The sequence below is a fragment of the Mastomys coucha genome, unplaced genomic scaffold (assembly GCF_008632895.1).
Source record: "Mastomys coucha isolate ucsf_1 unplaced genomic scaffold, UCSF_Mcou_1 pScaffold6, whole genome shotgun sequence".
NCBI classification, from domain to species: Eukaryota; Metazoa; Chordata; class Mammalia; order Rodentia; family Muridae; genus Mastomys; species Mastomys coucha.
Window position 1 is genome coordinate 39193025 of NW_022196912.1, and position 13968 is coordinate 39206992.

Consider the following 13968-nt stretch of genomic DNA (forward strand, 5'->3'; position numbering starts at 1 on the left):
CTTACTTTTTTCTAGTATTGATAGATATGCATTTAAATGCTATGTTAGCTTTTCATACGCACCTCTGTCATATGCTAAATGTGTATGCGTGTACACACATCCTTATATTTGTACAGAGTGAGCAGGAGGAGAGATGAAAGTTTTTCTTGTTTGGGTAGTTTTAGTAATGACAAAAATTAAACAAACAAACCTTGATTTTTTTTTTTTCATTTTCAGATTGTCTTCTTACATAATGACAGATATATTGAATTTCACTCACAATCAGGCTTTTACTACAAAACCAGAATTCCCAAGTTCGGCCGAGACTTCTCTTACCACTATCCATCCTGTGACTTATACTTCGTAGGTGCAAGGTACTGATCAGATTATTTTTGTTTTCTCCTTTTCTTCTCCCACACAGGTAGCTGGCTTCTCAGATTACTTATAGACTTTATTTATTTAAGTGTCCTTAACAGAGAAAGTGATGTGTCATTATTGTGAAAGGGAATCAATCTTAGAAAAAGAGATTAACACCATACATATATATATTAACACTATATGTGTGTGTGTGTGTGTGTGTGTGTGTATATACATGCATACACATACATACATATGTACTTACATATAATAGTCTATGTATTAATACATAGTTTCTTTTTTCTTTTTTTTTTTTTTTCGAGACAGGGTTTCTCTGAGTTCCCTGGCTGTCCTGGAATTCACTCTGTAGACCAGGCTGGCCTGGAACTCAGAAATCCGCCTGCCTCTGCCTCCCAAGTGCTGGGATTAAAGGCGTGTGCCACCACTGCCCAGCTGATATGTAGTTTCTTGTAGGTGCTATTTTCAATAATGTTTTTTGTCTTGTTCAGTATCAATGATTAATTTCTCTGTGGACCATTTTGTCACTAATGGCATGTATAGTTGTAGAGTTGGGTTAAAACCTACTTAGGGGGCTGGGGATGTGGCTCAGTGGGTGAAGTTGTTTCTCTGCAAGCATGAGGACCTGAGTTAAGATCATCAGCATGGCAGTGCAGGGCAGTAACTCCACTGCCGGCCTGTGGAATGAGATAGATCCCTTAGAGCTGGAGTTGCAGATGGTTGTGAGCAGTCTGAGAGGTGCTGAGAACTGAACTCAGGTTCCTGTAAGAGTCTCAGATCTTAACCACCAAGATGTGGCAAATTCTGAACATAGTGTGTATATATTTAGAGTAAGTTTTTTTTTTTTTTTTTTTTTTTTGGTTTTTTGAGACAGGGTTTCTCTGTGTTGCCCTGGCTGTCCTGGAGCTCGTTCTATAGACCAGGCTGGCCTTGAACTCAGAAATCTGCCTGCCTCTGCCTCCCAAGTGCTGGGATTAAAGGTGTGTGCCACCACTGCCCGGTTTAGAGTAAGTTTTTATTAGCTTTTCAAAGAGAAGTGAGAGCTGTGCTTGAGCTTCTGAAATTTATACTTACTCACAGGAAAATGCTTGTAGTTCACCAGATTCTCTTTGTCCCTTGCAGCTCTGAAGTTTATAGATTAAACTTAGAACAAGGGCGGTATCTGAATCCTCTCCAGACGGACGCTGCGTGAGTACTCCAGTTCTACTTTACTGCTGCACATATTTTGCCCAGGAGATGGAGCCAGAGGCTCTTGCTATTAAGTGACCTAGTTGCATTAAACCAGCATCCCAGGCCATCATTTAAAAGAATATCATTACCTATGCGCTTAATCAGAACTGAAGGTGTTCAGTTTCTTTTCTTTTCCTAACACCACCACTGCCTTGCCCTATGGTTTCTTAAAAGTTTAAGTTCTTATATAAAAAGTCTTGAACTTTAATCCCAGTACAAAGGAGGCAGAATTGGGTGGATCTCTGAGTTCAAGACCAGCCTGGTCCACATAGCAAGTTTCAGGCCAGCCAGGGCTGTAGAGAGAGACCAGGCTAGCCAGGATTTTATACAGAGACCTTGTCTTAAAACTGCAACAACAAAACTTTTAACTGACTTTTAAAAACTCAGTTTATTATTTTTACTTTTATTACTAAGTTTTCATCCATGATTTGTTTTGTGTTACTTTTCTCTTGTGAATTCCTTTTTTAAGACAGGGTCTTTTACTGTGTAGCTCTGGCTGTCCTATATAACTCACTATGAAGACTAGCTTGGTTTTGAATGCCAAGAGATCTACCTGAGTCTCCCTCCCAAGTGCTGGGCTTAAAGGTATGCACTGTCACACTCAATTTGCAGAAATCTTTAAAATTTTATTCTTGATTAGTTTTTAGTTGCTTTTTTTGTTTTTCCCTTTTGCTGCATATTCTAAGCTACCTTTTCCTTTAAAAAAGCTTTTTGGTAATTTTATTGTTTTGCCTTTATTTTGCTTTCTGTTTCCTTTTGAGACAGTGTTTCCATGTACCCTGTGTGGCCTGGTGTTTAATATAGACCAGCTGGCCTCCAGCTTGCTTCAGGCCTCCTGTCTCTTGTCTCTATAGTGCTGAGATGACATATATTGTCACCATGCTCAGCTACACTTCTACTCAAAAAGAGACTCCTCAGGAGTGACCCTATCATCTACCTCCTCATAGTGATGAGTAGCAGATGCGCAGAAGAGTGGATGCACTCCCCCATGCCGAGTGTCATGCAGCCCTCCACCTTTATCAGCTAACAGCAACAGCAGGTTCTGGCAGGGCCCGCACTGTCTCCATTCTCAGAGGGCAGCTGCCCTGGGATAGGTGGCTTGCCCAGGGCCCCGCCACTAGGCTGGTGTGGAAGCTGGACTGCTGCCCATCTGTACATGCAGAGCTTACTAACTTTGCCTTGTGTCCCCAAGAGGATTCTGAAAGGAGAACATGGAGTGGTAAAAATCCCAAGCTCCAAAGATGGTTTTGTTCTTCCCTAGTTTAAAATACTTTATGTTTAAAAACTTGTAACTTCCACCCAGTTCTGCCTCCTGAGTGCTGAGATTAAATTACGTCTTTCTGTATAAGAACTTAAACTTTTAAGAAATACATTATTACGTAATGAAAAATTACCTGCTCTTCAGCTGTTTAATTTCCTGTTCATAACCTCTGTTATTTATTACTGTCCTTTATACTCTGGACTGGAGCATTTTGTCCTTAGATTTAATCCTCACAGTAACCCATTGAGGTAGGTCAAAATTCACTCCAGCAAGTAAGAAAATGAGGCTTTGTTTGCACATCCAGGTCTTGGGATTGCCATAGTGGTGACCTGTATTCTTACAAATGCTGTCTTGCCTTGGAAGGAAATAGAAAGGCCTTTCTTCTCATGGTGGGATAGTGTTTCAGAAGGAGGGCCTCTCTTGTCTGGCATCTAGCAGGTAGTGTCCCCTTGGGCATCAGGGCTCTGGTGACTGTGAGCCATGCCTTTAGCTCACCCATGCCTCGATGCATTTCATTTGTGAATGAGAGTCTGCATATTTCTGTCTACAGGCTTTGGATGTCCTACAGACTTAGAGTGTTCATTAAGTACCTCTTCCCCTGAACGAGGAATACTCCCTAATACTTTTTCCTGTGTTTGCGTCACTGTTTAGGGAGAACAATGTTTGTGACATAAATGCAGTGCATGGCTTGTTTGCCACAGGGACAATAGAGGTTAGTACATGCTCATTTGTTTACACTTTCAGGTTTTTTTTAAAATGTCTTTTTCTTTTTGCATTTATTTAGTGTGTGTGCATTCCACACTTGCCACTGTGCTTATATAGAGATAAGAAGACAACTTATTATAGTTGATTTAGTTCTTCTGTATGAGTCCTGGGGATTGAACTCAGGTTGTCAGGCTTGGCAGCAAGTCCCCTTACCCACTGAGCTATTTTTCACTTCAAAAAAGATTTTCTGGTGTCTGGAGAGATGGCTCAGGAGTTACAAGTGTGCTGTTGCTCGTGTAGAGGACCTGAATTTGCTGTCCACCACCCAGGTAGAGCAGCTCACAACAGCCTATGACTTGAGCTCTGGAGGACCTGAGACCATCCTCTAGCCTCTTTAGGAACATACACCCACAGACTCATACCTATATACAGGCATACATATATATCTAATTAAAAATATACACCTGCCTAGCATTGTGTGACCTAGGTTTGGTCCTTAGCGGTATCTAAATCCGTGAGCCAATCAGATGATCAGTCAAACCAATCAACCAATCTTTAGCTTTTAATTTATTTAAGAAAATTATACCGTTAGGCATGCTGAAAAGAGTTCAGTGATAGCATCCCACACATTCCTTTTAAGATAAAAATGTTATTTTCTAAAAGGTTTTCTGAGCCATTTGAAAGTAAATCATGAACATTATGACATTTCATGCCTAAATATTTGAAATATAATTTTTAAAACCAAGGACTCAAGCTGAGGATGATAGACCATACCCCAACACTTGGTAGTGGATATTAGAGAGTTAGAAGCTGAAGGCTAGCCTTGTCTTTACAGTAAGTGTGAGCTGACCTTGGCTGTGAAATAAAAGTCTTTGTCTCAAAAAAGCCAAAAAATAAGCTAGGCGTGGTGAAGCTTGCCTTTAATCCCAGTTTGGGAGGCAGACACAGGCAGATCTCTGACGTTTGGGGCCACCCTGGTATACAGAATTGAGTTCCAGGATAGCCAGGCCTATACAGAGAAACCCTATCTACAAACAAACAAAACCTCCTAAAACTAAAAAAGAAAAAAAAAAAGTAGTACAGATTAAAGCAAAGATTTATCTGATGGTCTTAACTACTCTGGAGACTGATACAGGAGGATCACTTGAGTCAAGGTTAGCCTGGGTGATAGTTAGATTCTTACTCAAACAAACTGACTCAGCATAAAGACCATTTTCATAAAATATAAATGTCTTTATTGCTCCTTCCTCCCGTAGGAGCCAACTCAAGGGTCATGTGTCGTGGGGAAAAGGTTAGGACTTTTTCATTTTTCTTTTCTTAGTTATGAAGTTAGTCACCTTGTGGTGAAGTAGCTGACACTGCCAGGATTACAGGTTAAAAGCTGACCTTTGAATCTGCATGGAACTGGTGGTAGTAAATCTTAATTTTGGTAAATGGCTGCAAGTTTTCTAGTCACGCTTTTACTTAAAATGTTTTTTTTTCCTCTGTTCAGGGTCGAGTGGAATGCTGGGATCCAAGAGTAAGAAAAAGGGTTGGCGTGTTGGATTGTGCGTTAAGTAGTGTCACGGCAGATTCAGAGTAAGTAGCAATCAATTTGCAGTATAACTGTCAATCAGCCTTCTGGTTTAAGTCAGTATGTCCGTATGAAATTAGTTGCCAGAGGATGAAAGTCTTTGTGACTTACATCTGAGACTAGTGTTGGGGATTGCTGTCCTCTAAAACTGTGGGCAAGCCAAGGAGAGTCCTTCTCTCCAGTACTGCTCCGAGCAGCGTGGTGTTTTAGTTTCCAGTCCCTCAGGATTGGTGGCTGGGCAGGGCCCATTACTCTTAGCAGGCGAGAAGGTGTCCTTTGAATACTATGGTGAAGGAAGCAAGGGGTGACTTTTTTTTCTTGTTCTTATTGGCCTAATTCCTACACTTAAGACATTTAGAGAGTAGTACACACTTGGAAAGAAAAACCATGTGACCCAGATAGCAGCTTGAATCAAGTAAGAAGGCATCTTTGTCCTCCACTCACCAGTGTGTGCTGGCCCAGGTGGGCACCGCTGCCCAGGTGTTGGCTGTAGGCAGATCACCCTCAGGCAGGTCTTTGCTCCATGCTTATCTGTTGCAGTCACTTCAGAAAAGCCTTTCTCTGGGCACTGCTTCTCCAGCAATCCACGTGTACTTCAGGGAGCGTTTACACACACCATCCCTTGATGTCAAGTGGGAGGGTGAAGCATTTGATGGTGACAGGCTGCAGTGATGCTCCAGACCCTTCACATTATTGAGGAGTTCTGTAGGATTTCCTTCAGAATGGGAATTCAGAATTCCTTTGAAAAGATGTTTATATGGAGCATCGCTGATTTAAAAAAAAAAGTGAAGAATGACTCAGTGAGCTGATGCAGCTCAGTAGGAGTGTGCCTGTGGAGTATGCAAGGCTGCAGGGTGAATCCTCGGTATCCCAGGAACCAGCAGTCCAGTGTAAAACAAACTAATGACAGAATTAGAAAGATACATCTAGGGCTGGGGAGAGCACTGACTGCTCTTCCTGAGTTCAAATCCCAGCAACCACATGGTGGCTCACAACCACCCATAATGAGATCTGATGCCCTCTTCTGGCACATCTGAAGGCAACTACAGTGTACTTATGTATAATAATAAATAAATCTTTAAAAAAAAAAGAAAGATACATCTGTCTAATATATAAATCTTACTCTGTGTTAAGAAGTTAATTTGTGTGTTTGTTTTAAACTGCTACATTTAAAGTGACAAAAGAAACATTTATTTTTCTTGATTACTATTGGGATTTATTCTAAAATGATAATGACCTTTACTAATCATGACATGGTATAGAGAATACTAAGCAATTTTAAGCAGGAAGTTCACATCCATGTAGAATAAACTAATGCATATTATTATTTTTAATAAGGTGCATGCCTGTGCATCAGTACAGGTGCCTAAAAAGGCCAGAGGAGGGCACTGCATCCCCTAGAAGCAGAGCTTGAGTTACAGACAGTTGTGAGCAGCCTCTGGGAACCAAATTCTGCTCCCCTTAGAGCTAGCACTTCAGTTGACATATTGCTTTAACCCATCAGTGTTTAAAAAAAAATCAGGAAATATACTAATACTAAGAAAATAACACTAAGAAAATGTGTTATGTTAAAGGTATTTACTCATTCTTTCAGAATCAGAAAGGTTAATTTTCTCTCACTCTTAAGCATTGATTTGTCTTCTAATTATGTCGAGATGTGTACTCTGAGTTCCCTGTGCCCTTAGCATCACAGCTTGGCTTTGTTTCCTCTTTCTTGTTGTTATTTCTTGTTTTTCTCTTATAAAACAGTCTCACTTCAGCCCTGTCTGGCCTAAAACTCTGTGTTCACTGTGCTGGCCTCACATCACAGAGATCCACCTACCTCAGCCTCCTGAGTGCTTGGATCAAAGGCATGTGCCTGATGACTTGAGTTCAGTCTCTGGAAACCCCGGAGGTGGAAGGAGAGAACCAGCTTCACAGAGTTGTCCTCTGACCTCCGGGTATATTCCTGCTTTGTCCACACAATTCTCTTTCTGTTTTTGTGTTTTGTTTTGTTTTTAAGATTTTTTAAATTTATTTTATGTATGTGAGTACACTGTGGCTGTCTTCTGACACACCTGAAAAGGGCATCAGATCTCATTACAGATGGTTGTAAGCCACCATGTGGTTGCTGGGAATGAAACTCAGGATCTCTGGAAGAGTAGTCAGTGCTCTTAACTGCGGAACCATCTCTCCAGCCCATTTTGTTTTGTTTTAAAGCAAACAGATATGTAGTTGTCACTGATAGTATATCTTATGGCAATTTCAAGTAGAAGTGCAATAACTATAGGAGAGATACTGCACAATCTAAGGAAAAGTATGGGAAAAAGCCATTTTAACTTTGGTCTTTAGAAATAATGGGAGTACCCTTTTTTTTCTATTTATGATTTTTTTGAGACAGTGTTTCTGTGTATCCCTGGCTGTCCTTGAACTCACTGTGTAGACCAGGCTGGCCTTGAACTGAGAGATTGCCCACTTCTGCCTGCCAAGTGCTGGGATTAAAGGTGTGCACCACCATATGTATATGGTTGAAATACTGGATTTTTTTTTTTTAATAAAAATTGATTCACATTTTATACTGTTTTTTTTGTTGATTTTGTTGTTTTTTAGAGATAAGGGATTTTTCAGCTATTGTGATAAAATATTTTGAAAATAATCATATTTAGTATAACAAAAGACGCTAAGCAGCTTCTGAAACAGAAAAGAACAGCAGAGGCCCACCTGCTGTGTAGCAGAATTTGGCCAACCAGAGTCTCCAGGAGCATATCCAATGTTTGCAGTTCAGTTATTATTTCCCAAGCATCTAGAACCTGAGTTTCTAGGGCTCATGCTAAATTGTTTTACAGACAACCTAATCTAAGTGTCTACCACCTTACTGAGTCAGCACTGTCTCCCTGTCCTCAGCTGAGGTGCCTCCTTAGCAGGTCCTCACCAGTTTCCTCCTCCTCCTCCTCCTCCTCTCTTTCCTCCTCCTCTTCTTCCTCCTCTTCCTCTCCCTCCTCTTCCTCTCCCTCTTCCTCTTCTTCCTCCTTTTCCTCTTTTTCCTCCTCTTCCTCTTCTTCTTCCTCTTCCTCTTCTTCCTCCTCCTCCTCTCCCTCTTCCTCTCCCTCCTCTTCCTCTTCCTCTTTCTCCTTTCTTTTCAGTTTATTACATTTATTTGTTTGATTGATTGATTTTCACGGGCAGGGCACACCCATGCACCTTCACGTATGTAGAGGTCAGAGGACAGAGACTTTGAGAAGTCTCTTCTTTCCTTCTACCTGTGGGTCTGGTTGTCAGGCGCCCCATGGTTGGCCCCTCTGAGCCCTCTCTCTAGCCCCTGTTCTTTGAACTAGGCTCTTCCCTGTCTATGAGGGCTGTAACTCCTGAGTCTAAGGGAGTCTCCTGAGTACCTGGTACATAGCAGACACACAGACACCCCTCCCAGTTTATTGTTATTAGAAAGAACAGAAGTAGCAGTTAACCAAAGTTACCTGACTGCTTAACAGGTAGTGATTTTTTTTCTCCTTTTATATTAAAACATAAGCTTCAGGCTGCCCTCAAGCTCACTGGGTGGCTGAGAATTGCCTTGAACTCCTAATGCTTTTCCTCCCAAGTGCTGGGATTACAGCATCCCATCCCTCCCTTAGTACTTGACATTTATTTATAGAGACTTTGCTGAGTTCTTTATGCACAGAAAGTGATGTTTTCTTAGGTACTCTAATTTGATGTGTTTTGTAAAAGAAAACTCTCCATCAATGACATACTCATTGTTCAGCTTTTGGGAATTATGTTTCAGAAGTATGTTGGTATAGGGAAGGGTATGTAATACACATTTTTAGATACACCTTTCAGTGAGAAAGAAAAACTTACAGTTGTCATAGAGTTTTATTAAATTTTTGTAACATTTTTATAAAAGGACAGTAGCCATGTGTGTTTCTTGTCACGAGAAAAGCATCCAGAGGCATAACAAAATGTTAAAGATTATTTTTTTCTGCTGCTGATTCAGTTTCAAGTGATCTTATTGTATTTTATTTTTTTAAGATTTATTTATTTTTAATTACATGTCTGTATCTGCACATAGGTGTAGGTACCCATGAATTCCAGAAGACAGTGTTGGGTCCTCTGAAATTGGAGTTATGGATGGGTTCTGGGAATTCAAACGCTGGTCCTCTAAAAGAGCAGCCAGTGTTCTTAACCTCTGAGCCATCTCTCTAGCCCCTGTATTTCTCTTTTTAATTTAGCTTTATGCTTTTCCTACAAACCTTGTAGCCTGTCATTTGTGTCATTTAGTAAATTCTAGAAGGTTGAGAAGTTAGAAGTACTGGATAAAGCAGTTCTTTTCCATGATTGACTGTCTGCCTGAGGAAGTCAGCAGGCTCGCCTGGAAACCAGGGAGGATTAATAGGAGAGTTACATGAGTTGGTTAGGAAATGAATGTGCAGAAGTCAGTGAATTTGGTATCTATTAGCAAATCCCCAGGAAGAGGAGGAGGCAGAAAAGTTCTCATAACATAAACTACAATTATTGAAAGATTCATTTACCAGTCTGAAGAAAGTGGTAAAATTGCATTATGAAATAAGCCTCGGAGGAATAGGAGAATAATTCTGAATGAACAGTTATCCTAAAGTTCATTTTGAAAAGTAGGTGATGGAGTCTTTGAGGAACAGCAGCCTTCTTTCCAGCCACTGCTCAGTGCAGCTTCAGGCAAAGGCTGTAGGTGGCAGGAGAGGCTTGATAGTGCTCCAGTCTGGCCAGGGCTCAGGGCTGGTAGCATGCTGCTGCCCTCAAGGACTAGAAGCAGAGCCTTTTCTCCTTCTTTTTATGGGCCATGATCTCCTGAGTGCTGGGATTGCAGGCTTACATCAGCACAGCCAGCTCTGGTCTATGGCTGACCTAATCTCTTTTTTTCCACCTCAATCTTTTGGTGCTAGTGTCTGTGGCTGGTGCATGAAAAGCATGTTCTAGAATTATAGCCATACCTTTTGTTCTTCAGTATCATAGAGATGTAGGTCTTAGTCTTTTATTTTAGATGAATAAAGTTGATCTATTTTATTTTTAAAACAATTTAACTTATGTGTGTGTGTGTGTGTGTGTGTGTGTGTGTCCATGAGTGCAGGTGTCTGCAGAGCACAAAGGTGTCAGATCCCCTGAGCTGGAGTTATAGGGAGTTGTGAGCCACCTGACCTGGGTGCTGTGACTTGAATTTGAGTTCTTTGCAAAAGCAAATGCATGTTCTTGACCACTTAGCTATCTATCTCTCCTGCCTTGGTAAAATTGGTTTTACATCAGAAGTAAGCACACCCACCCATATCCCAATATAAATTGTTTCTCTGAGTGATGATTGGGATGTTTTGGGACTGGGAAGATGGCTCATTCAATAAATTGCTAGCTGTGCAAGACATGACTTAGTTTAGATCCCCAGCATCTGTGTAAACCAGTCACTAATCCCAGATCTGGAGAGACGGAGACAGGAAGAACCCTGGGGACCCCTGACTAGCAAGCTCCAGAGTCACTGAATATTCTGTTCCAAAGCACATGTGGATTGCAGACATCTGATGTTGACCCCTGGCACATGCAGGCACACACACTCAGAGACACACATATCCTGGAGAAGTTTCTGAAATCAGTGTTCTATTGTCTGAATAGAATGGAAGATGAGGGTGGGTTATGGGGTTACATTTCTGTGGGAAGTATCTTTTTTATTATGAAAGTTTGGATACAGTTATAAACAACGATTTGTACGATTTTCCTTGTTAGATTTGAAGTGAAGATAAGTAATGACCCTGATACTTAAGTAACAGAGGATAAGCATTTGCTTTTCAGGATAAACAGCTTACCCACCATCTCTGCGTTGAAGTTTAATGGAGCCTTGAGCATGGCAGTTGGAACATCCACAGGGCAGGTAAGTGTCACATGTGAGCGTGTGAGCCAGTATTTTGGATGTGTATTGGAAGGCACTGGGGATAATAAGTGAGGTTGTTCTCTTTTGGCTGGAGTGGAGAGGGTGCTCCAGAATACTAGAGCCTTTGGCACCTTGGAAGACTGGGCTGGTCCCTTTAGAACTGAATGAGGTAGTCTTCAGACATTCTTGATAAGGGTTTGGAACAGCATTTTTTAGAGTGTGTGGCCCAAATTTGGAATTCTGTCAGCCTTCTACTCTTGGGGAGTCACAGTGGATTTACATACATATTTTGAAGACCCTGGGGATCCTGCAAATAAGAATTGTGTTCACTAAATATTTCCAAATGTGTGCATGCAAGGAGCCTTTTTTTTTTCTTTCTTTCTTTTTTTTTTTTTTTTTTTTTTTTTTTTTTTTTTTTGAGACAGGGACTTGACATAAATGCTAGCTAGCCTAGAACTCTGTGTAGAAGAGACTGGCCTTGAACTCTCAGAGATATGCCTATCTCTGCCTCCCAAATGTGTGTGCTACCATGCTCACACACGGTCATTTGTTTTAGTAGTAGCTTTGTGTCGTAGGCCACAGATTTGCTAATTAGCAACTGAAACATCCTTTTTTTTTTTTAACAATTTTTTTTTTTTTTTAAGATTTATTTATTGTATGTCTGTGAGTACACTGTAGCTGTCTTCAGACACCCCAGAAGAGGGCATCGGATCCCATTACAGATCCCATTACAACCAACCATGTGGTTGCTGGGAATTGGAACTCAGAACCTCTGAAGAACAGCCAGTGCTCTTAACTACCAAGCCATCTCTCCAGCCCCAGCAAGTGAAACATTCTTATGAATATCTGTTCCTTGCATAGTATAGGTCAGTAATTGTCAGATTAGTGAACCTAAAAACTACTCCCAGGGTTAAAGTCGTAAAACTTCCAAGAGCTGACTTTAGTGTTGGGCTCTGACTAAATGTGTTTGTCATGTTCATAGAAAGTTATGAACTAGGGGCTGAAGAGATGGCTCAGCGGTTAAGAGCACTGACTGCTCGTCTGAAGATCCTAAGTTCAAATCCCAGCAACCACATGGTGGTTCACAACCATCCATAACGAGATCTGATGCCTTCTTCTGGAGTGTCTGAAGACAACTATAATGTACTTACATACAATAAATAAGTAAATTTTAAAAAAAAGATTTTATATAAAAAAAATAAAGTTATGAACTAGGTGGCACTCATTATTCCAACTTTTTTTTTCTTTTTCTTCATGTGTATGTCTGTGTATGAGGAGGGGAGGGGTCTCTTATACCCCATGTTGGCTGCAGACTTGATATGTAGCCAAGAATGACTTTGGATTCCTGATATTCTTGCCTTCATATTCCAAGTGCTGAGACTACTGGCATGTGCCACCATGGCTGGTTTTGCCAGGCTGGGGAATGAGCTTGGGGCTTTGTGGGTACTGGGTCAGCACCTAGTAGCTGAGCTGCCTCCCCAGCTCCCATTACTCTGAGTATTAAATGTGTTGTTTGGATATGGCTTGTTTGACAAGAATGAGCTTTTCTCTTTTAGGTGTTGTTATATGATCTTCGCTCGGATAAGCCACTGCTAGTTAAGGATCACCAGTATGGGCTGCCCATCAAGTCAGTTCATTTCCAGGATTCACTAGATTTGGTTTTGTCTGCAGACTCCAGAATTGTCAAAATGTGGAACAAGGACTCTGTACGTACTTTCTGCTGTAGTTGCTCCCTGTTTTCCTTGCCTGTTCCCAGTGCTTCTTCTCTTTCCATGTGCTTCTGGGGCTTCTGTGAGTCCTTGAGAAGGGGTGCTGAATAGCCATCCAGGAACCAGCAGGTCAGTCACTTTAGGTCAGGGCATGTCTGTGTTTGGGCAAAGCTGACATGAGCCTGTCTCCAGTTACAGAGCATCCTGATTTATGTGCACTTGAGCATGAGGAGGGATTGAACTCAGGTCATCAGGATGGTAGTTAGAGCTTTTACCCCCTGAGCCTTGTTGCCAGATCCCTGCCATACATTTTATTGGCCATGTGTTAGATGGAGAAAAAAATCACCGTGAAACAGAATTTGCCTCTGAAGAGCCTTTCGGTCCTACCTCTACCATCTTGATTTTATTTTATTACTACTGCCTATGAGGATGGCTATGTACTGTGATACACATGGAGGTCAGAGGACAACTAGGATATTATTCTTCCACCATGGGTTCCAGGGTTGAATTCAGGTGGCACAGCAAACACTTTGACTGCGTCAGCTTGCTGGCTCTATCCTGAGATCTTTCAGCTCACTCACTACCCCAGCAGAATTCTGGGAGCTGCTGACTTTCTTCCATTCCAGAATCAGTGCATGTCCCAGGTTCATACCCTGTCCCCATCTTAAACAAGCAGGGTCTAGAAATAGTAAGGACCTTTAAAGTAATTTTGTATATTGGTCAGTCAGTCTGTCTGCCTTTCTTTGGTGGTAGTTTTAGAAATTGAACCCAGGTCCTTGTGTGTGCTTAGCCAGTGCTGTATCACTGGGTTACATCTTTAGTGGTCTTTGTACTTTTTATTTCAAGAGAGGGCTTCGGTAAGTTGCCCAAAGTTGGCCTTGAACTCACTCTACCCTAGGAAGACCTTCAGCCTATGATCCTCCTGCTCAGTCCCCACCAGTTGGTAGTATTACGTGCCTGTACTTCAAGGCCCAGCTAGCTTTGTTTCCTTTTTTTTTTTTTTCAAGTAATGTTTTCTTAAGAATATTTTAGTGTTTCCTCTCAACTTCAAATGTTATTTTAAAAGTAACACCATTTTGTATTGCTGATTTTAACCTGCCTTCTTCTTTCATTTCATGTATTTAAAGTTTTTGGTTTTTTAGGCTTTATTTATTTATTTACTTTATATGAGTACACTGTTGTTGTCTTCAGACACACCAGAAGAGAGACCCCATTACAGATGGTTGTAAGCCACCATGTGGTTGCTGGGAATTGAACTCAGGACCTCTGGAAA

General features: G+C 41.2%; 1 protein-coding gene across 2 annotated transcripts in view; it reads left to right on the top strand.

Annotated features, from left to right (window-relative positions):
- The window catches only part of Nol10 (nucleolar protein 10), an 82591-nt gene that overhangs the window by 10976 nt on the left and 57647 nt on the right, over positions 1 to 13968 (top strand). For both annotated transcript variants that reach the window (XM_031357381.1, XM_031357382.1), the window contains 6 exons: positions 217 to 353; positions 1477 to 1542; positions 3497 to 3557; positions 5043 to 5128; positions 10908 to 10986; positions 12543 to 12692. In XM_031357381.1, coding sequence (XP_031213241.1) covers positions 217 to 353; positions 1477 to 1542; positions 3497 to 3557; positions 5043 to 5128; positions 10908 to 10986; positions 12543 to 12692 — 579 coding nt within the window. The remainder of the gene's footprint in view (positions 1 to 216; positions 354 to 1476; positions 1543 to 3496; positions 3558 to 5042; positions 5129 to 10907; positions 10987 to 12542; positions 12693 to 13968) is intronic.